Source organism: Mytilus californianus, unplaced genomic scaffold, assembly GCF_021869535.1.
Source record: "Mytilus californianus isolate M0D057914Y unplaced genomic scaffold, xbMytCali1.0.p SCAF_6, whole genome shotgun sequence".
NCBI lineage: Eukaryota > Metazoa > Mollusca > Bivalvia > Mytilida > Mytilidae > Mytilus > Mytilus californianus.
Window position 1 is genome coordinate 85,577,651 of NW_026262712.1, and position 25,067 is coordinate 85,602,717.

The following is a 25,067-nucleotide window of genomic DNA, read 5'->3' on the forward strand; positions in this document are numbered from 1 at the left end:
GCATAGAACTTCCGATCGGAAGTGTTGATAGAAAACCGCGGGAAAGCAAATAAACAAATACACGTGTGTAGACTGACAGATGCAAAATCATAAAAATGCCACCGAAAAAAAGCAAAACATCTGGTAATTTAGCTCATGCAATGCTATTTGTACGAAGATCATCGTAACTGCTGAAAATATAATCACAAAATCAGTCAAATTGAAAACAAAAGTGCAATTTTAAGTAATTTTTCAAATCTGGTACCAAATCTAATTACTTCGTTATTTACTTTAATATCCTAGCTGCAACAAATAGAAAAATTAACACAGGGCTTTTACTTTTTGCACAACATTTCTGCAAATAGCCTATTGTATATTCTTACCTCAATACTAAATAGCATATAAATATATCCTGCGAAGAGGTCAAAGCAAAACATTCAAAAGCCTTTCAAGACGAATTCTAGTCACTTCGGCACCAAGTAAAATCGGAACCTCGTTAATTCCGCACCCGAGGTAGTTATTTCGGCACCCACAATTAACATTATGTTTAGCAAGTAAGCTATTGAAGACTCCGTTTTTCGTGAATTTTTATAATATTTTCACTCGAGGTTTTAACATATTTGTTGCGCGTAACAGAAGTTCCAAATAGACGTGTTAGGAAAGGGGTTTAAATACTGCGCTGATGTTAAATACCAATACCGATACAAGATTTAAGTGTGGACTTTCTCAAAATGCAATTGCATTGAAAAGTATCCCGGCTTAGTCTAGTTTAGCTTTGTGTTGTGTTTGATACAACATGAAGCAAACAGTTGACGTCGACTCTAAAATTTTAAGACGTGCATTGGCCTTGCGTAGATCTTCGTACATTCATTTGTATTTGTTTGATTTAGGAGTGCAAAACAAAACTAAACAAAAATATATGTAAGAGTCAAGAATGGGAATGATGGACAGGGGCGGGTCCAGGTGAGGGCGTAATGGGCGTACGCCCCCCCTTTTCAAAAATAAAAAAAAAACTATCGTAATCTGCTAATATTGTATTGAATATGGCAATTTATCATTATTTTATGTTTTTTAGCAAAACAAAAGGTCCAAAAATTTTTTTCGCCTCGCTCTGCTCGGCAACATATTTAATTCTACGCCCCCTCCTTCAAATATCCTAGAAACGCCCCTGACGGATTTTACGGCCACAAGTCCAAATATATACATTAAGTGATATGGTTAGAATATGTTTAATAGTTAAATAACTCAGTTTGTCTCTCCACAATATGTCCTATTTTCGTTGCAAAATATAGTTAGCATGCATTTTGTGTCCGGGGATACAGGGACACGTATGTGTGGCTTAAACAAATCAGTACTTATCTGAACACATCGTTATATCTATATATAAAAAGATAAATAAATAGTGGAAACAAGTGGATACAGTGATATTTCCTATTACATTTGTATATATAAAACTTAAAAGAAAATTGGCATACAGGCGGACACAGCTGAACACAGTGCTATTTCTATGTTAAAATATAGAAACTGGTGGCTACAGGTGGACACAGTATTATTTCCTATATAAAACTTAAAGAAACAGGGGCTACAGGCAGACACAAGTGGACACAGTGTAATTTCTTTATAAAAAAAGAAACTGGGGTTTACAGACGGACACAGCGTAATTTTTGTATAGAAGTTTAAGAAAGAGGGGCTACAGGCGGACACACGTGGACACAACGTTATTTCTATATAAAATTATAGAAACTGGTAATTTTTATATAAAAGTTTAAGAAAGAGGGGCTACAGGCGGACACACGTGCACACAACATTATTTCTATATAAAATTATAGAAACTGGTAGCTACAGGCTAACACAGGTGGACACAGTGCTATTTCTATATAAAACTTTAAGAAGCAGGGGGCTACAGAAGAAGGTTGTCTTGTTGCGCATCGTTTTAATGTTCAAGAAAACCACTTTTCACGAGATATATGTGATTCGAATTGTCTACTACTATCTGGGTATGAATGCAATGCATGGACAGAGGGACGAAAGAACAGATGGATGGACCAATTCACCCATCACTATCTACCGTCCAATTTTCAAAATATCCTCCTGACCCAAAGATAATAAAACTTACTTCTCCATATGAAAGTTTAACACCACTTTCAACAATATCTCAATTTAATCGTGGTGTTCTGTTTTGTTGGTGAAGGAAGCCGTGATAACAAGAAAAAAAAAAACCAACTTCCGACCCTTCACCGAAACGTAAATTTTCACATGCTTGATAATGTCCAAACGTTGTAATCTTTTACAACTTAATTCGATAACCTCTCTTTTCCGAAAAAACTAACTGATAAAAGTTGAAAGAAAGAAAATGTCAGGGAAAATGTGAATAAGAGTAATTAATTCACACATTTTTAACGTTTTTTTAGGTATTGTCGCTTTTCAACATTACATTAAATTGCCAGTGACCTTTCTAGATAAATAAAGATATTAAGATAATCAAATTGAAAACGCTTTTGTTTCATTCTTTTTTTTTAAATGTCAAGTACACAAATTTCTAGTTTTAAGTTTATTTTTAGAATTTTACGCTACTGTGTAACACATTTCTCTATTCTAGAAAATGATATAAAGTAAGGAGATGTGGTATGATTGCCAAAATAGACAACTACATGTATCTTACCAGAGACCAAATGACATAAATGTTTGCAACTATAGGTCACCGTATGACCCCCAACATGGAGCAAAACCCATTTGCATAAAAGCTAAGAAAGGCCCCGACATGCAAGTATATTTTAAATAAATTTCAAATTATCGAACGTTTTTTAACAAAGATTGATGTAGAGTAAGAAATAGGATTCGAATGTGATTTGATTCCTGTGGTTTTTATACGACCGCAAAAAAATTTATGGTCGTATATTGGTATGACGTTGGCGTCGTCGTCGTCGTCGTCGTCCGAATACACAATGGTTTTCGCACTCTAACTTTAGTTTAAGTGAATGGATCTCTATGAAATTTTACCATAAGGTTCAATACCGCAATAGGAAGGTGGGGATTGATTTTGGGGGTTATGGTACCAACAGTTAAATAATTAGGGGCCAAAAAGGGGCCGAAAATAAGCATTTTTGTAACTTCCAGACATAACTTGTGTGTTATTGTATGGATCTCTTTGACATTGTACTACAAGATTCCATATCACAAAGGGTCGATGATGGGATTGATTTTGGGGTTAATTTCATCGAAATTTTAGGAATAAGGGGCCAAAAGGGGGCAAAAAACAAGCATTTTTCTAGTTTCATGACAATAACTTGTGTGTAAGTGTATGGATCTTTCTGAAATTTTACTACAAGGTTCCATTTCGCAAAGGGAAAGCTGGAATTGAGTTTTGTGGTAATTGCCCAAAACGTTTAGTAATAAGGGGCCTCAAAAGGGGTGAAAAATAAGCATTTTTTAGTTTCTAGACAATAACTTGTGTTCAAGTGTATGGATCTCTCTAAAATTGTATTACAAGGTACCATACCACAAAGGCAAGGCTGTTATTGAGCTTGGTTTGGGGGGGAAGGGGGGGTGATGAATCATAGGGGGGGGGGAGGTCAAAAAAGGGGTAATTATTTTTTTTCGTTTAAGGAATAAGGGGAAAAAAGGTTAAAAAACTAGGGTTTCCATTTTAATAGACAAATAATTGAGTAAAGAACATTATTTAAAAGCAGTGTAAGGTTGGTAATTCAAACTCATTTAAATATCTCACCTGCACTATGTTTGAATTATGTAAATTGGAAATTTGCCAATTATTTTAGTATAATAAACTTCATTGGAAATTTGCCAATATAAAATTTTGCTGATGAAGGTTTTTTGTTTACCTTTAGTCTGACTATGATGTCATTTTCTATTTTAATAGCCTTATGATGTAGTTAAATTTTTTTTAATACTTTTATGATGTATTTTAATGCGCTTTTATGGTTGCAAATTTATTGTTTTAATATAATAAACTCCATTGGAAATTTACCAATAGTTTGTTTATTTTTAGCTATGACTATGATGTCATTTTCTATTTAATTTTAAGGTTACAAATTAATTTCAGTTTTAAATATTATTGTAAAATGTTTGCCCAAAACATTTATTAATAAGTGGCCAAAAAAGGGGGCAAAAATAAGCATTTTTTTAGTTTCCAGACATTAACTTGTGTTCAAGTGTATGGATTTCTCTGAAATTGTACTTAAAGGTACCATACCACAAAGGGAAGTGGGTCAAAAAATTTGGGGGGGGGGGGGATTTTTTTTCCTTTTTTTTTTCTTTAAAATTTTCCATTTTAAGTTGGTTAATTCTGATCACAAAGAGAAAGTTGGAATTGAGTTTGGGGGATAATTGCTCAAATGTTTAGGAATAAGGGGCTAAAAAAGGGGTTAAAAATAAGCATTTTTTTTTAGTTTCCAACAATTAATTGTGTTTAATAATTGGATCTCTGTGAAATTGTACTGCAAGGTACCATACCACAAACTGAAGGCTGGGATTGAGTTTGGGGGGGCGTGATGTGTGAAAATTTTCCACTTAAAGTTGGTTAATTATTTCTGATTTAGATATAAAAGCAAATAATAATGATGTGGTTTGATTTTATCAAAAACTTAAATTGAAGTTATGTATATTGTAAATTTAGGTTACATTGGAATTTAAGAATTGGCTTTGGGGTAGGGTTATGGCTCAAACCTTTAAATAATAAGGGAAAAAAAGGTGAAAAAACAAGGGTTTCCAGGTTAATAGACAAATAAGTACAAAACATTATTTAAAAGCAGTGTAAGGTTGGTAATTCAAACTCATTTAAATATCTCACTTACACTGCTTTTAAATTATGTAAATTGGAAATTTGCCAATAACTTTATTGTTAATAAATGCATTGGAAATTTGCCAACAATTTTAGTATAATAAACTTCATTGGAAATTTGCCAATATAAAATTTTGCTGATGAAGGTTTTTTGTTTACCTTTAGCCTTGACTATGAAGTCATTTTCTATTTTTATAGCCTTATGATGTAGTTGAATTATTTAATACTTTTATGATGTGTTTAAATGGGGTTTTATGGTTGCAAATTTATTGTTTTAGTTTAATAAACTCCATTTAAAATTTGGTAATAAAAAAAAATTTTGTTTATTTTTAGCTATGATTATGATGTCATATTTTCTATTTTACTTTTACGGTTGCAAAGAAATTTTTATTTTTAGATATTACTGTTAAATGATGCTGATTAAGGTTTTTGCTATGTTTAGCCATGACTATGATGTCATTTTCTATTTTAATATCTGTCATGATGTATTTAAATGGGCTTTTATGGTTACAAAGGAATTTTATTTTTAGATATTACTGTAAAATGTTGCTGATTAAGGATTTTGTTTATTTTTAGCCATGACTATGATGTCATTTTCTATTTTAATACCTTTATTATGTAATTTCCATTTTTAGATATTACTGTTAAATGATGCTGATTGAGGGTTTGAATGCTGGGATTGATTTTGGGGGTAATTGCCTCCAAATTTTAGGAATTAGGGGGCAAAAAACAAGCATTTTTCTAGTTTCATGACAATAACTTGTGTGTAAGTGTATGGATATTTATGAAATTGTACTACAAGGTTCCATATCACAAAGGGAAAGCTGGAATTGAGTTTGGGGGTACTTGCCCAAAACGTTTAGGAATAAGGGGCCAAAAATAAGCATTTTTCTAGTTTCCAGACAATAACTTGTGTTCAAGTGTATGGATCTCTCTGAAATTGTACTGCAAGGTACCATACCACAAAGGGAAGGCTGGGATTGTTTTTGGGGGTAATTGTCTCAAAATGTTAGGAATTAGGGGCCATAAAGGGGCAAAAAAACAAGCATTTTTCTAGTTTCATGACAATAACTTGTGTGTAAGTGTATGGATCTTTATGACATTGTACTGCAAGGTTCCATATCACAAAGGGAAAGCTGGAATTGAGTTTGGGGGTAATTGCCCTAAACTTTTAGGAATTTGGGGCCAAAAAGGTGCAAAAAACCCAAGCATTTTTCTAGTTTCCAGACAATAATTTGTGTTCAAGTGTATGTATCTCTCTGAAATTGTACTGCAAGGTACCATACCACAAAGGGAAGGCTGGGATTGAGCTTGGGGGTGATGAATCATAAGGGGGTTTCAAAAAATTTGGGGGGGGGGATTTTTTTTTCCTTTTTTTTCTTTAAAATTTTCCATTTTAAATTGGTTATTTCTGATTTATATATAAAAGCAAATAATAATGATATGGTTTGAATAGGTAAATTAAAAAATTTTAAGTTCTTAGACTACTTTCATTCTGTGTGAGAAACCTATGCTGTGTCAAATATTTAATTACAATCCAAATTCAGTGCTGTATCAAGCTTGAATGTTGTGTCCATACTTTCCCCAACTGTTCAGGGTTCGACCTCTGCGGTTGTATCAAGCTGCGCCCCAGCGGAGCATTTTATTTTTTTATTCATTTATTTTCCTTGTCTAGTAGTCGTTCAACAAAATAGTTAAGAAATGGGGAGCAACGATCTTAAACTTAATCGATCACTACTATGAAACAATGCAATTTTAAGAATAATGATCGTGTTCTTTTGCTGGATCCTCTTCCATGTATTGCGGAATAATTGTAACTATTTATTGTGTAAAAATCATCTCAGCATTATCAAACAACCCTTACAGGTAACTATAATGAATGATTATCTGTGCTTTTTGAGATGGTCCCCACTATAGCCTGTAGTGGTATTGGTATTTAACATCAGGGTCAAAATCGTATTGACTTTCCTATTACGTCTAATGGAAACTTTGTTATAAACATTGGGGCCATACTACATGTACTATCTGTTCCTATTGGAACTTATATAATAAAGGAACCTCTATTTCATGACAACTGCACATTACTAGTAAACACCAGCTTCAAGATTGGTGGCAACGTTATTCATTTTATACAAGTAGACAGGAAAGGCAGGAAAAAAACCCCAATTTAAATTACAATGATAAAATTAGTTTGTATCCTCATCTGTGGATTAAACAACAGCTTGTATAATGGGTTCTTTGTTTACTTTCTTTTTAATTATTAAAGATCAAAAACTACCTGAAACTTTGTTAAAACACCAATCTGGTTATTGTAATTGATAACCAATCTAAACATTATTAATAGAATATTGAAAAACTTCAAACTAAAAGCCAACTGATTATTGTTTATTGTGTATTCTTCCTGCTTAATTACATAAGCTGAGTTTTTAACGATGTATAAAATGAACCTCTGAAATTCATGAAATTGTAAGTTTGGCAAAAAAATATATATATACATGTATATAAAAAAAAACGAAAAAATCTTCTCAACTAAAAAGGAAAGACAACGGTAAAAATAATATTAGGTGCCAGTTGAATTATCAAATGCTGAAATGACTTTAAATAGGTGCCGATTTAATTGACTTTTTCTAAAAATGCCGATTTGACTTGTACCCTTCAAGACATCATAATTATTGACTAATTCTTACCTGAATACCATTACGAAGAAAAAAAACTAAATTTGGTGTAAAACTCGTCACCCTTTTTAATCTGAAAAACAAACTCATATCGGGGTGTGTAAATGCTATGGCCGACTCACCCTACTAGTACATTTGACCGACCTGACAAGCAATTTTTTATGTCTTTGTTGCCCATGGACAAGTAAAATAAGTGTTGCTTGACAATGTTAATTTATAGAAAAGTCCTCCAAACTTATTCAGCAAAGTAGAAAAAATATCAACTAACAAGACAAAAGCAACATGTTGAAGTTAAAGAACATCAATAGGCTAAGATCCAGAAATAGATCGATTGCTTTCAGATCTGTCATTGGTAAAAAATGATGTAGTCGGATTTGGCGTGACTTTTATAAACCGGTAGATGGCGCATCAATGTATTCACAAATGTTGGCTTAATCTGCCAAGGGTGGAGAGAGAGGGGACTGAATCGTAACCCTTGGCTAGCGAAGATGACTTATCTTTTTATCATTTAAATATACAAAGAAAGACCATGAATACCATTTTCATTGTGTTTTAAAAACTGTTTAGGAACATGCACGTTTACCATGTTTACAGTGAAATACATCTTTTTCATTCCAAAATTCATTAAGTAATCAGGACAAGTAGATTTCTTCCGGACAAACAAAATTTACAATTTTACTTGCCCGGGGACAAGTGGTCACAACAAATATTTCCACACCCCTGCATATTATATATTGTTAATACTATAATATTTCACATTTTTTTATTAATGAACATTCATTTCTTCGAAATTCTGGTCATGTGAAAACAGCAAAATTAATGCAGTGTTGGGATCAATATACAAAGTACACGTCATCTGTATGAATACATCAACTAATGGGTGGTGGTACCGAAAGTTAGGTTTTCAAGGATCAAAAGTAGAATTTTTTAAATGTAAATCTACATGTATTTAAATCATTCAATTTGCACACAAAAACGTCAAGTGATCCAATTTTTTCAACCTCCAAATTAGAACAACTATCTCAATATGACAAACTCTATAAAAGCTTGCAGCTTGCTTTGCCCCTGTGATGTACTTGTAGTGATAAAACTTTGAGTCAAATACTCATAACAAAGTTTAAGTGAAACTTGTGCAGTCTCAAAATATGGAGAAATGTTTTTCAGGCAATTCAGGAGAACACAACTTAATACAAATATTTTTCTGTGAGGAGATCAAGCTGATCAACAAATACCATGGGTTATTCAAGAAGAACACATTAACTTTAAACCATTTGTCAACAATCCATGGTTGTTTAATTTACGTTGTAATAATTCTATGTACACATATTAAATGTACATTTTGTGTACATGCATGGTTATAATGTCAACTCCTGGAACAGATTTTTACCTTATATTTCATTATTACGAACAATTATGGCAAAGGCATTATTTGTTTTACAGAGCAGATATTGCAAGCATGTTTATGCAAAACCAGTATATGTCTTGATTTTTGTTCATAGCTTAGTGGGGGCATACATTTATTCAGCAGAGTGCTATTCTTTCTTGGCGGACATGTGTTCCTTAATTAGTTTGCCTTTATATTTCTAGCTGTGATCTTTTCATTTTAACACACAACATATGTCTGTTTATTTATATACAGATGCTAAAGGTCCAAAAACATCTAGTCGTAAGAGAAAACGAGAGAATGAAAATGATTTGCAAGCAAAAGTTGAAGAAAAAAAATCAGTAGAATCTTACTCCCATTGGATAATGAAGTCTGAACCAGAAAGTAGATTTGAAAATGGTGTGGATTTAAAGGTTTGAATTGTGTAATTCTTAAACCTGCATTATTCAAATATATGAAATATATATGCATATAGATATAGGAAGATGTGGTATGAGTGCCAATGAGACAACTCTCCATTCAAGTTACAATTTATAAAAGTAAACCATTATAGGTCAAGGTATGGCCTTCAACACAGAGCATTGGCTCGCACTGAACAGCAAGCTATAAAGGGCCCCAAAAAATTACTAGTGTAAAACCATTCAAACGGAAAAACCAACGGTCTAATCTATATAAAAACGAGAAACGAGAAACACGTATGAACTACATAAACAGACGACAACTACTGTAATCAGATTCCTGACTTAGGACAGGTGCAAACATTTGCAGCGGGATTAAACATTATAATGGTACCAAACCTTCTCCCTTTTCTGAAACAATAGTATAACATCACAACATAGAAAAACACACCATAAAATATCAATTGGAAGGCTTAACTCAATCAAAAAACGTAAATTAACACACAATGAACGAATAAATATGACCTGTGACACCTGAATGCAAATACACAGTTAATAAAAAATTACAAGGGATAAATAATTAAAGTCAAAAGTAAATAAACAGGTTTAAACAAAGTTAAAGTATGATATCACTGTGAAATTTCAAACAATTTATAGAAAATCATCACTTTTGAAGAAACCTGCGTCATATTATACACAGGTAAATGAAAATAATTTTGTTGTTAAGTATACTTCTTCTATGTGTATAAAATCTTCTGTTTAGGAATACCAAGAAATTTCTTTAATATCAATAAAACTAATCTAACACTTGTATATGCATGAACATTTTGTAATTTTGGTCATATTCTTTTTTAATGACAAGGGCAAATACACATTGATATACCATTTTGATATCCTTTTATTAGCTCACCTGGCCCAGATGGCCAAGTGAGCTTTTCTTATCACTTGTCGTCCATTGTCGCCTGTCGTCCTTTTTACTTTAACCTTTACAAAAATCTTCTCTGAAACTGCTGGACCAAATTTTACCAAACTTGGCCACAATCATCATTGGGGTATCTAGTTTAAAAAATGTGTGTGATGACCCAGCCCCCAATTAAGATGGTTGACATGGCTAAAAATAGAACTTAGGGGTAAAATGCAAGTTTTGTCTATTATTTTGAAAACTTTTATAAAAAGAGAAATTCTGACAGGGCAAAAATGACCAGAATGTTGAGCTCTACCAATTGTTTATTGACGTCAAAACTTTCAGACGACTTCTTATAGGAGTTATTGCCCTTAAATAACAAATTTTACCAATTTTGTTCATTTTTGCCTATTATCTTGAAAACTGTAATAGATAGAGAGAAACTTTAAAGTGCTAAAATGATCAGCAAGACAAGTTCTACAAATAAGCCTGATGGTCGAAATCGTAAGTAGACTCCTTATTAGAGTTATTGCCCTTTGATGACGATTTTTACCAATTTTTTGTGTTTTTGCCTTATATCTTAAAAATTATAACAGATAGATAGAAACTTAAATAAGCAAAAATGATCAGCAAGACACGATCTACAATTAAGACATATGAAGGAAATAGTCGGACAACTCTTTATTGGAGTTATTGCCATTTAATGACAATTTTTATCATTTTGTTTTGCATTTTGCCTGATACAAATGTGATATGATAAGATTTAAGAAGATAGGGAGAAACTAAATAGACTAAGTGATCAGCAATACAAGATCAACAAAACAGATTTTTGTCATGAATTCTATTCTCGTCTACAATGTTGGAGAATGTCCACTGTTGAATATGCACATAGACCAAGGTGAGCGACACAGGCTCTTTAGAGCCTGTAGTTAGCATCCTTGTCCCAGTGTGAGATTTGCGATCCATGATAATTTTTCAAATTGTAAATCTTCATTAGACATATTTGACTTTGAATTCAATATTTCCATGAGAAGAAATATGGTTTTTGTTGCTACGGATTTTTTTACCTTTCATTGGGTTATAAACATGATAAATGCACAGAGCTGTTGAAATCAGAGGAGGGTTTGCCAGACTTTGTGGCAGATAAAAAGTATCTCTGTTAGATACTCTATTAAATTCTCCAGATTTCCACAGGTTCTCATTAGAACTACTTATATAGTCCAGCCTAAATAGGTCTTAACATTTTCAACAGCTCTGAAAGCAATGTTGGAATTCTCATCAGTGCTTGCTTCATATGAAAAGTGCTTTTTACTATCAATGCTTTTACATCCCAATAAAATAAAAATATAAGGCTTTCTATAGTCAAGTAATTAATTGATAAATGAAATTCAGGTCATCAGTTTTTAAGTTTACAAGTGTCCGACTTTCAAAATGACCCCAAACATTTTTTCTGCTTAATTATCTACAGAACGTTATCAGTATGTCTTCTTCCAATATCTTCCCAATTCACAATTAAAAAGGCTTAAATTTTTCCTAATTGAGGTCCCTGAATTTCAATGCATGTTTAAATCGCAGATCAAAGTGTCCGCATTTCTGTAAAAATAAAAAAAAAAAACATTGTGTTTCTTTTCCCAGAGACTGTCATATCATACAATGACATTCCAAAATTGAAAATATTATGTCAAACACTGAAAAAGTAGGATGCAAGGAAAAACCACATAATTACTTAAAATTATTTCACGGCAAACAGGGTCTGATCATATTTCCTAGCATGATGTTAAATTGACCTTTAGTCAGCTAAATTTTAGTATTCTGACAGAGAGATTGTTGAAACCTGAATTAAAAATAAGGAGATGTGGTATGATTGCCAATGAGATAACTATCCATCAGAATAAAATGACGTGGATATAAGCAATAATAGGTCACAGTCCTCTTCAGTTTGAAACTTTTTATCCGAAATAAATAAACATGTCAGAATTTATGGTCTTTAATATTATTTATCCCTTTATGACTAAAAAGAGATGTGTAGTATACATCATGGAGAACGCCCAACTGCAAAAATAACCAAAAAGAGGGCAACATACTTTTTAAATGTCAAGCTCTGAATCGTCCCAAGTCTATAAAGGTTGTGAATGAATTAAACAGAAACAATCAAAGATGTGCCATCAACACCCAATTCTACAAATAACAAACAATATTAAGATATTAAACAAGGCCACCAATGACCAGGTTCCTGACTTGGGACAGGCACGAATATGTTGTAGTTTAAATCTAGCTTTTTTAGATCTTAACTTCCCTCTTTTTTAATTGCAATCAGTTAACTAGCAAAACGTACATAAAAAGAACATACCGGTACAACAGAACTACATACTGGAAAAGCACATTACTTTTAAATAAATTTATGATAGATGGCAAAAACACAAAATGATCATCAAATTTTTTAAAACGTGTTTACTTCCAATCAAAAACATTAACTGGTCTTGTAAAGTAGTTCTGTGCTGACAAATATGAGACCTTATTTTGATGTTGTTTTATAGTAGTGCCAAGATTTGTATGTAAATATTGTACCGTTTTGGGTACAAAATAGCAATCTATATCTGGAAATGAAGTTGAGCTCAAATTGAAAAAACCTTTAAGTTGGGCACTAATCCAACCAGAAATCGTAGTAAACAATGATAAAACAAGGCCTAGAATCTGCATTGGAGAGCCTGATAGAACAGACATTATGCAAAGTTGAAAGAACTACAAATTTATGCAGTTTGAGCAAACAATTATTGAATCAATCATTTTCATCAGTAAAATATTCACTTTCAAAAATAAAATGAAGAATTCAATTAATTTTCAGTTTGGTATTGAAGATTTAAAACAGTGTGAGAAACAAACAGCTTGCTGGGATGGTGTAAGAAATTATCAGGCAAGTTATTGTGAGCTTTTAGTAGTCTAAAATAAGTACCAATATGTGTTGCAAGAAAAATCTGCATGATAAAATCTACATGGTAAAATCTAATGGACTATATCAAATGCAGACAACCCGTACATCCCAAAAGGCAAGGAACAATAGTACATGATAAATCACAACGTCAAATGCACACACATAACATATAAACAACAGACAGCACAGAATACTGTAGTTTGGGCAATACAAAGTGAAAAAGTAAGGAGAAGTTGTACGACTACCTGAAGACAACTAATAGATATAAGAAGATGTGGTATGAGTGCCAATGAGACAACTCTCCATCCAAGTCACAATTTGTAAAAGTAAACCATTATAGGTCAAAGTACGGCCTTCAACATGTAGCCTTGGCTAAGTTAACATACAGTCTTCACCAATAGTCAGGTGTCCACATTTTGTCAAGCTCCTAATCAGCTCTAAATATGGTTCTTAATAAATGACAAAAAGGGTGTTTAAAATATTATTTTACAGATTCTGTAATTATGTAAAAGAGTTATGGAATAACCTTTGTGATTGTAAATTACAATAGAATTGAATACAAAAATGATGTCTTTCTGATAACATTTCATTTCAGGCCAGGAACTTTATGAGGGATCAGATGAAGATAGGACATAAGGTGTTTTTCTATCACAGCAATTGTAAAGAGCCTGGAATAGCTGGGATTTGCAAGGTAAAATATATTTGGTCACAATGTTGGGAATGTACCACAAATAGCCATTTGTAAGTTAGTCTGTGCAACAAAAAATGTTTCCTGTTTTCCTCAGGCCAGATTACAAAATATGCCAGTTGGCAATATCTATCATCCTTGACCTCATTTTCATGGTTCAGCAACTGCTTTATAAAACCAAATTTGTAGTGTTTTTTATTGCAGGATTTGCTCACTTTTTATGACTGACATATAATAAGACAAGTATATTTAGTATTTAAAATTGTTGCAAGGTATACATGTCTGTCAGATAGTGTTCACCTGACTTTGACCTAATTTCATGGATCCGTGATAAAAAATGTTAAGTTTTTATTGTAGACTGTTTCTCAAAAACTATTAGCAATAGGTCAATTATATTTAAAAAAAAAAAAAAGAATTAACAAACTCTCAAAAGAAAGGTGCAATTTCACTAATATTTAAAAAGAATGACCCTCTTTCATTAAATAATTACCGTCCCATAACTTTATTGAATATTGATACAAAACTATTAGCTTATGTGTTAGCTCAGAGACTTAAAAAAGTTCTACCATCTATCATTAGTCTAGATCAAACCGGATATGTTAAAAACAGATATATTGGTTTTAACATCAGACAAATACAAGAGAAATTTAATATAGAAGGAGCAATTCTTTTTTTGGATTTTAGTAAAGCCTTTGACTCGTTAGAATGGACATTTATGACGGAAACTCTGAAAAAGTTTGGATTTAAAACTAGTTTTATCAGATGGGTTGAAACTATGTATAAAGACATAAAGGGATGTATTTTAAATAATGGGTTGGTCTCAGGTCCTTTCAAAATATATCGTGGAATACGACAAGGGTGTCCGATTTCGGCTCTCCTTTTTTTCATAACAGTAGAATTAATGGCAATAAGACTAAGAAGTAATAAAGATTTTAAAGGAATAAAAATAAAATTAGAAGGAAAATCTTGTAATTTAAAAGTTTGCCAATTAGCGGATGATACAACACTCTTTCTACAGTCAAGAAAAGAAATAAGTTTGGCTCTTAGCATAATTGAAACATTTGGAAGTTTTTCAGGACTTAAACTTAATAGAAACAAAACAGAAGGGGTATGGTTAGGGAGATTAAAAAGTTCAAATGATAAATATGAAAATATAAAAGATTATCTACAAAATATAAATAAAATCTTATATAAATTCATTTGGAATGGAGGAAAAGATAAAATAAAAAGGTCAATAATAATAAAAAAATTCTCTGAGGGGGGGTTAAAAATGATTGATATGGAGTCTTATATAAAATCAATACATTTAAAATGGATTTTAAAAATACTTCAATCAGGAAATGCAAACGGGTCTGTATTATCAAAATTACACCTTAATAAATTTGGAAAAAACCTGCTGATTTTCAAGATGAATCTAAATAGCACAAAACTTCTAGATAGAAAAATATGGAATGATACACCAATCTTCTATCAAGAGATGATAAAAACATGGATAACTGTAAACAATTATGAAAACAATCATCATGATCAAATCGATAATTATTTAGATATCAGAAAACAAGTAATATGGGGCAATAGATCCATAAAATTTCAAGCGAAATGTCTGTTCTTTAATAATTGGATTGATAGTGATATATTATATATAAATGACATAATTGATAATAGGGGAAATATATCAGAAGAAATAATTATTTCAAAATTAAGAAATAAAAGCAATTGGATTTCTGAACTATCAAAACTAAAAAAATCCATACCAAAACAATGGATAGACAAATTAAAAACAGAGGAATCATTCAAAACTAAAGTCCATATTAACCGAACTAAAATTAAACTTAGAGATAATAATAATGTACTAACTATCAATAACAAAGACATATACAAAATAGTACTAAGTCTAGTAAAAATAGAAATACCAACCGGTTTTTTAAAATGGGAAAGAGTCTTAAGTATAGGAAGACTAAAAAATGAATTCAAAGACTCTATTAAATTCACTTTTGAGTATCTTAAAGATAATAAAATAAAAATGTTCAGGTGGAAACTAATGCATTATATTTTGCCAAACGAGGAGCTGCTTTTCCAGTGGAAAATTTCAACAAACAATTTTTGTTCATACTGTAATAAACTAGATAATTATAATCATTTTTTCATTACATGTTCATATCATAAAACATTTTGGAAATCAATGAAAGGTTTACTTCAAAAAGTCTGCATTGATGAACATGTAATAAGTCTCCATTCTCTTGTAATAGGATACAAAATTTATGATGAGTCATACTATGCACTAAATCATCTGCTTAGCTTAATGTTCTTTTCAGTTTATAAAGCACATTATGTTTCTAATAAAAAGGCTAAAATGGTAGACACATTAAGAATTTTCAAATATGAAGTAGAAAATATAGTATAGCAAATATAGAGATAAGCTGCTTATTAACAAAGGTGTTGAATATTTTGAGAAAAAATTGATGTCATTTTATGGTATTAAAATGCATTAAGCTAATAGTTAAAAAAAAACAGAGGCTATCAATTAATGGGTTAATGCTTGTGATATTTTAATTGTAAATGTACAATGTAAGTACCTACATGTATCTATATATGTTACGGTATGTACTTTGGGTGCGTGGGAGTTGTGTATAAATTTGTTCGCAAAAAATTAGTCCAAATGGTTGTGACTTCTTGAAGGGCTAATTTAGTTTCTTTTTCTGTGAGGCTTACCTACTTCGAAGGAAGTTGTCAGGGAAAAATGATTGGGTTGGTCTGTTGAGACTCAAAATTGTTTGGACTAGCTTAATAATTCACCTCTGATATGAAGAAATGAGTACAAAATAAAACAGTATGAAATGTGTGTATCAAATAGGTTACTAAAAACGGGGCTCTATACTCTGAGCAAAAATTGATGTAATTTTATAAAATTAAGCTGGTACTATTAATAGAGATACAGAAAGTATTTTTGTTGTACGTACCTGTACTGTAGAAAAAAGCATAGGCATGTGATGTTGTACATTGTACAATGTTGTAATTGCAAAAGTATGTATGTACCAAAGTATGTTCCTGTGGATAATTCAGATGCATTGGTATATGTAGGCGTGTGTGTGATCTTTGAATATATTGGTGCTGTACCAATGTTTTAAATGTTTACAAACATTTGATAGGTAAAGGTCACAACACAATATTTATTTGGGTCAAATCAATAACGAATCTATTTAATAATTAAGTTGTAAACACAAAATTATATTAGTACAACAACATACCTTTTCGAATCATTATTCCAAATTTTCAAATCATTAAATAATATATCCAAACACCAGGATTGAAAATTATGTATTCTCAAAATTGAAAGATTGAAAAGAACGTGCTAGGTCACTGACCGCATTTTGCTTCTGATACATTAAAGATAGTAAAAAAAAACCCAATTCCAGAGTAAAGAATAATTTCCGTAAAAATACTGACAAACTTGTGTAATTATAGATATTGGAATATTACAGATATTATTATAAATATAAATAGTATACAAATTTTGTATTAATAAAGACTGTTTGTAACAGTAATTTATTTATTCAGATATTTATACCAATGTTATTTATTATTAATTCTACTGAATATTCTCCCTGGATATTTAGTAGTAAATTTAGCAGGGATACCTGGTGGAATGCTGTACACCAAGTTTTATTGTTAAAACAGCAATATGTGCAATAAAGAATCAATTTGAGTGTTAAAAAAAAAGAAAAAAAGAAACGAATTAAATTATATAGAGAAAACATTTGTGAGGGTCTAAAAGTGACCATTAGAGGCAGGTGACCGCTAAGACGAGGTGACTGTTAAGGCAGGTTTGACTGTACTTGAAAGGTGTTGGTGCCCGTATGTCAGGGTCATCTAACCTTGACCTCATTGTCTTTGGATCATTGATGTTAAGTTTATGTGATACCTGTAGTCAAACCTTGATCTTAAACATAAAATTCAATCATGATTAATAAAGCAAGGGAGACATTTCAGTATGTATTAAAATAAATGAAGCATTCTTGGGTTTATTGCAAAAATCAGAAGTATATAAATTTTATATCCGAACAAGTTGATACAATCAGCAGTTTATCTATTTCAGATAGTGAAAGAAAGTTATCCTGACCACACACAGTTTGACTCTGCTGATCCCCATTATGATAGGTAAATATTGGTTGAGAAATGTTTTTCAATACTTTATAAAAAAGCACTGTTTGATCCACAACTAGTCCAAATAATTATGACATCTTGCAAGGCTATTTTAATTTTTTTCTGTGAAGCCTTCCTACGGAGGAAGGCGCCACAGAAAAAAAATTTATATCTCAAAAACTAAAGCATTTAGAGGAAATCAGACAAGAAGTTAAAGTATTTTATTAGGTCAAGGTCTGCCTGCTCTGAAATTATCAGCCAAATCAGTTATCTGATTTTTAGGTTATTGCCCCAGAATTGATGATTTTAAGGAAATTTGGCAGTTTTCAGTTATTATCTTGAATATTATTATAAATAAAGATAAACTGAAAACAGCAAAAATGTTCTGCAAAGTAAGATCTACAAATAAGTTTGATGACCAAAATTGTCAGTTGACCCCTTAAGGAGTTATTGCCCTTTAAAGACAATTTTTCACAATTTGCTCATCTATTTTGCTTAATTTAAAATAAATGTTCTCCTTTGAAACTGTTGAATCAATTTCAGCCAAACTTCAGCTAAAAGAGTTTCAGAGTATCTTGTATAAATTTTGTATTTTATTTCCTTGAACGTCAAGAAACATAGCCACTATGGCTAAAATGAAACATAGGGGTAAAATGCATTTTTTTGCTTTTGAAGAAAATATGACAGATACAAAGAACATTTAAATGGCATTTTTAAGCCACTCATTAATTTATATTGAAAAGCAAAAATAATCATTGATGAAAGATTTAAGCAAAAAATTACAGGTGAGCAATTCAGGCTCTTGAGAGCCTCTTGTTATTATGCCCCACGTAGGGGCATTATGTTTTTCGGTCTGTGCGTCCGTTCGTCTGTCTGTCCCGCTTCAGGTTTAAGTTTTTGGTCAAGGTAGTTTTTGATGAAATTGAAGTCCAATCAACTTGAAACTTAGTACACATGTTCCCTATGATATGATCTTTCTAATTTTTATGCCAAATTAGAGTTTTTACCCCAATTTCATGGTACACTGAACATAGAAAATGATAGTGTTAGTGGGGCATCTGTGAACTATGGACACATTCTTGTTTGATCCTGAAATAAGTTAAAATTATCCCCTGCATGAAAAATTTCCACATTCACATTATCTGTGATATTTACTTATTTAAAAATTGGAAAAAGAATTAAAATGCTCTGTTTCATGGAGGAATCCTAACTTACCGAAAACTGCCATTGATACGTCTGAATATATTGGGAGCCTTGTAAGGCCTCAATTATAAGCAAAAATTCCTTTTTTGTGATAATTAATTGAAAAGCAAATTTTGTATTGTTCCTTCAGAAGTGCAAAGAAAGATGCTCCAAAGTGGTTCATGGTGGATGTAAAGTTTGAGAGGATGCTGAAGCGGTTTATTCCATTATCAGAACTTAAATCTCTACATCTTAATCACAAGGCTGATGGTGGGACACTGAAAAATATGGCTTTATTTACAAGGGCAAGGTTGTCTGTACAACCTGTAACTACAGGTAGTGTATTGGTTATATAGCTTGAAGTATTGCTTTATTCATTGCAGGTGGTTAAATTTTTTTATATTATTTGTGAATTTTACACAAGATTTTTCTTTAACCTTTGTAAAAGACTTCTTGGTCAATGTATTTTCGGATTTCAATATGAAAACTGGGGGTCACCAACATTTCTTTCCATTAAATTATTAAAATTGAAATTAACGAAATCACTGTTATTTTATATACCGGTAGGTTATATAGGGGAAACTTAATTTTTCCTTATTGAGGAAATATTAAACAATAGAATTGGATAAAATTCTATGAGAGAATTGCTTTTCATAATTACTTCAGAAATGTCAAATAAAAATAGGGGTCACAGCCCTTATTTTCTTGAATAATCCAAACAACACAAATAGACCCTTGAAATTCAACATAATTATCTGCCCTTGAGGATTTTTCTGAAAATTTTAAATACACATAATGACATTTAATTTTTTGATAGTTTAATCTTTAAATTCAAGTTTTAGATGCTTCTGTTGTATATTGAATGATACTTGGTAAAATATTTTTAAACAAAAAAAGTATTTTTGCAACATCTCAAAAGGGAATCTCAGAAAAACACACTCGAACTCCTTTAAAACTGAAATAAATAAGTTGTCAGAGTTAAATCTATTGTAATCTTTGTTCAAGTTGTACAGTGCTATAATGTACACGCAATTTTATTCCTCATTTACACAGTCACAGGGGACATTTCACTACTGCTTAGCAATCTTGTTAGCCTTTAGTTAAATGGAAAATATTTTTTTTATTTGCAGAGGAGTGGGATTTCATAATAAACTTGGAGAATGAGAAGACATAAAGATATGTTGATCAATGTTGTGAATATCTGATTGCTGAAAGAGATGAATGTGCAGTTGGATATAAGTAAAAATATAAATGCTGAATTCATGTTTTACAGCATGTACATGTAGTACTGATATATGTCTCATTTCAGAAACAAAATTACCTGACCTGAGAAGTTAAACATATATGGAATATAATTCTCATTTTATATATTGTACAACAAAATTGTTTTGTAATTATCATCTGTCAGGACAGACTTGTATATTAATAAAAATGAAATATTGTTAAAGATTTTTTTTAAAATCCAAATAATATATAACATTGCTAAAAATAGAACATAGGGGTAAAATGCAAGTTTTGTCTATTATTTTGAAACCCTCTTAAATAGAGAAAATCTGACTGAAGCGGAAATGTTCAAAATGTTGAGCTCTACCAATTGTCCTCATACATCAAAACAGTCAGATGATTTCTTACAGAGTTATTGCCATTAAATGACAAAATTTACCTATTTTTTTATTCCCCTAAGAAAATAAGTCGAAGGGGACTTTAGGTTTGCACTCCACTGGTCTGTCTGTCTGTCTGTCCATCAGTCAGTCCGGCAAATCAGTTTTCCACACTTTTTTCTTCGTGTTTAAAGATATTGATTTGATATTTAGTATATTGTTCTATCATGACAAGTTACAGATCAAGTTCGAATTTTGTTCCAGTCTGATGATTTTGTGCAGAGTTGTGGTCCTTGGACCTAGAAAATTCACTTAAATAATCATTTTTCCACACTTTTTGTCATCATGCTTGAAGATATTGACTTGATATTTGTTATATAGTTTACACCATGACAAGTTATAGATCAAGTTAGCATATTGTTTTCCAGTACAATTAATTTTTAACTGGTAGGGGACTATGTATTGCCATGCAATACTCTGAGAATGCTTGTTAATTTTTGCATATTATGCACATAGACCAAGGTGAGCGATACAGGCTCTTTAGAGCCTCTAGTTGAAACTATTAGAAATTTTATTGAAATGTTTTCAACCACTAAACACAGGTTAAGTTTATTTTTTGTCATTTTCATTTTAACGGTTAACCGTTCCAGAGTGTTTGAATTGATATTTTTTTTAATTTTATGTTTTACAGATATGATCCCTCAGCTGCTGCAGGTGGAGTATCTGTGATCATTAGATAATTTCAAGTTATTTCACTCCCAGCTGCTGCAGGTGGGGTGTCTGTGATCATAAGATAATCTTTAGTTATTTCAACAGACAAATTACATATTTGAATTTCCAATGTAAAATATGAAAGATCCTTATACAACATTGAAAAGTAGCAAACCTTGGACCTTTCCAGTTTTATTCGACCACAAATTTTAAATAACAAGTGATCCTTGGTTCTATTAAAACAAAGGACATAGGAAAATGGAGACTCTTGCTTCAACAATTATGAATACCTACCTATTGTTTATCTTTCATATATGATAAGTTGTTGCATTAGCTTCTATACAATCCAGTTTCCTTCAGTCATATTCAAACAAGCATTCTGTGAGTTTTGCCTGACAATACATAGTCCCCTACCGATAAAAATTCATTGTACTAGAACAAAATGCTAACTTGATCTATAACTTGTCATGGTGTAAACTATATAACAAATATCAAGTTATTATCTTCCAGCATGACGAAAAAAAATGTGGAAAATTGATTTTTGAGTGAATTTTCCAAGTCCAAGGACCATAACTCTGCACAAAATCATTAGACCGGACCAAAATTCGAACTTGATCTGTAACTTGTCATGATAAAACTTTATACCAATCTTAAAATCAATATCTTCAAACATGACAAAAAAAAGTGTGGAAAACTGATTATTTGAGTAAATTTTCTAAGTTCAAGGACCATAATTCTGCACAAAATCGTCAGACCGGAACAAAATTCGAACTGGATCTGTAACTTGTCATGATAAAACAGTACACCAAATATCAAATCAATATCTTCAAGCACGAAGGAAAAAAGTGGAAAACTGATTTGCCGGACTGATGGATTGACAGACAGACAGAAGGATGGAGGTGCAAACCTAAAGTCCCCTTCGACTTCGTCGGTAGGGGACTCATAATTTGTGACTTTTTATGATGTTCAGATGCAAAGTTATTTGACAAGGTGTGTTATGAAGAACTACTTATGACAGACCATTGATAATTGGTAGGCTGTTGCATTAGAACTAGCAAATGTTGAAACTCGACCACCATCAGTCTTTCTTTTTATATTATTTTTTGGTGACAATGATTCAGCATGGGTTCCATTAGGAAATCATATTTTCATCTTTCAATTTAAATGATTATATAAAGTTCTCTTATACTGAAAGTATAGGTCTTAATCTTTTCAAACTATACACACATGTTGTACATATTGGAATCAGTAGAATTGATTTGGTGGTCACATACATAGCAGCACTGGTGTCACATAATGGGTTCCCATTCAACCTAATGCAAAATTTATAAATTTGACCTGGCAAGTATTAATGTATTTAACAGAAATAATGTGCTTTATGGGGGGTCTTCCATATAAAGTCCTCTATCAATCAAATAAAAAATGTAACAATCCCACTATTGTCAAAAGTAACTCGTAATTATGTTACATTTTAAAATGCAAGGACAAATAGCTGAAAACAGGTATAAGGGACCAAAACTATTGCTGGTGAAATAAATGGTACTGAATTGGTTTAAGAGTTTGAGAGTGACCATTGACATTTTGTTTGGGTCCATTTTTGAGAAATAGGCTCTTTACTCCCAAAGGAGCTAGACTGGTTGTGTCAACATGGTAAGGGATCATAGATTTATTCTTACGAGGAAGCTCCGAGCATGCTCGGAGGATGCTCAGAGCTTTTTAAGTAGGCTCTTCTCAGCAGTTAATGTGACAATAATTATCATGATCCATTAAGATGTCAATCAAATCTACACCACTTCTATGATAAGGAAAGTAGAGCATTATAGAGGATGCTCCATAAACACCTGTGTAAACATATGGTCTATTCTAATACATTTTGCATTAAATTTTACAAAACTATAAAATAGATTAGAAATTCTTCAACAGTGCTGTGTAATGCTTAGAAAGAAATCTCAAGTCTCCACAAAAAGTAAAAGTCATTTAAATATTTTCTTATTATATTTAATAATCATTCCTTTTTTTATAATAAAAAAATTCTCAAATTTTATAATTAGATGATATGATTTAAAAATAGTTTATATTATATAATATGCTACATAAAAGTTATCAAGACACAAACAACAGTCAGGTGGTGATACTAAACAAGTAATTTTTTTTAGTCACTTTTATAAATATTTTTTGTTTTTAAAAATTATTTAATAACTCAATAGTAATTTTAAATGACAAATAAAGCATGGACTAAATGTAGTTTTCAAGAATTGTTATATCATTTCATTAAATAAAATTAAGTATTTATCCAATTTTAGATGAGTATAGAGAGGTTACTTTAAAAAATAATGACAAAAATATTACTTTAATAAATTATTTTATACAACTTCAAAAAACTTAGTACTTACAATTATTTAAGGAATATATGTAATTGCTTTCGATTAAGATTCAAATTATAAATAACTTCAAGTCTTAATTAAAGGTTCCATATCTAGTTTATAACTGTCTATCTCTAAGATTTTAAGGGGAAATGATATTATAATAGCCCCAAGAGGCCAATCTTTGACCAAGAAGTGTGGCATCAGAAAAGCAATTAGTGCTTGTTGAGGATTTAAATAGCTTTACCAGTATATTTCATGGGGAAAATAACCAGATATCTGTGAAAATTTGTTAAAGCTAGTAAAACCTGTATGGATGAACACCTATAAAAATAATATTAACAGAAGTTACTTATTCATGATATAGAAGTAATATTTGAAACAGCCTTGTTTTCAACATAACTTGTATAGGTAATTTTGAAAATTACTTGTTTAAGTAATGCCCCTAACTAAACAATGGTAATATGTTTTTTTTAAATTGCAAACTAAGTTCTTTTATAGAAAATTATGGCTACTTTAAGAAAACTTTAAATTCATTAGTGGATGCCTGGTTTGAGGGGGTAATACCACCATTGTTTTCCCTCTAGTACGTCTCTCTTTACTTGGCATTTTTTTTTAATTGTGCAGATTTAGCTTTGTTTTAAATAAAGAAATACTTGGCATGAGTAAAATTATTTTCCCCCTATAAGTCTTTGTTTAATTGTCATGATTGTTATATTTCAAAAAAAATGTGCAGAATTTATCTATGTTTTAAATAAAGAAATACTTGACATAAATAAATGTCCTGTACTACAGTGAAAATATAGCATAACTTTTCAGTGAATATAAGAAAGTAAACATCACCAGAAGTTAACCAATCAAATTCTCTCCCCTTTTTTCCCTGTAGAATATAATATATTTTTATTGCTTTGAAACACCCAAGAAACATGTTTGCGTCTCAAAAAAACTTTTCTGCAATGAAATGGAGGATTTATTTCAAACAACTGTCAAATTAAATGGAATATAAAAAAAGATCAACCCTTTTTCGTATGAAACTGAATGTACTATGTTTTGGTAGTATGGTTATAAATCAATAACCATAGTTTGTGTCTTTGATGACTTTTATATTTCATTTTATATAGTATAAATTTAAAATATATTTATATTTCAAATATAAAATTTGAGTGTTTTTTTATATCATGTGTATTGAAAAAGAATGATAATTACTAAGAAAATGTTTTGAAATCATTTTCTTTCTGTGAAGACTTGATACCAAGCATTGTACAGTAATATTGAAGAATTTCTCATCTATTTTATAGTTTTGTAAAAT

At 31.2% G+C, this 25,067-nt stretch overlaps 1 protein-coding gene across 1 annotated transcript; it reads left to right on the top strand.

The window, feature by feature from the left end:
• Positions 1–16: 16 nt before the first annotated feature.
• LOC127706524 (thymocyte nuclear protein 1-like) lies at positions 17–20,524 on the top strand. The gene is made up of 7 exons (XM_052211191.1): positions 17–123; positions 9,092–9,249; positions 12,984–13,052; positions 13,666–13,761; positions 17,855–17,916; positions 19,235–19,419; positions 20,214–20,524. The coding sequence occupies exons 1-7, from the start codon at positions 96–98 to the stop codon at positions 20,255–20,257; spliced, it is 642 nt and encodes a 213-aa protein (XP_052067151.1). The 5' UTR covers positions 17–95; the 3' UTR covers positions 20,258–20,524.
• Positions 20,525–25,067: the final 4,543 nt, after the last annotated feature.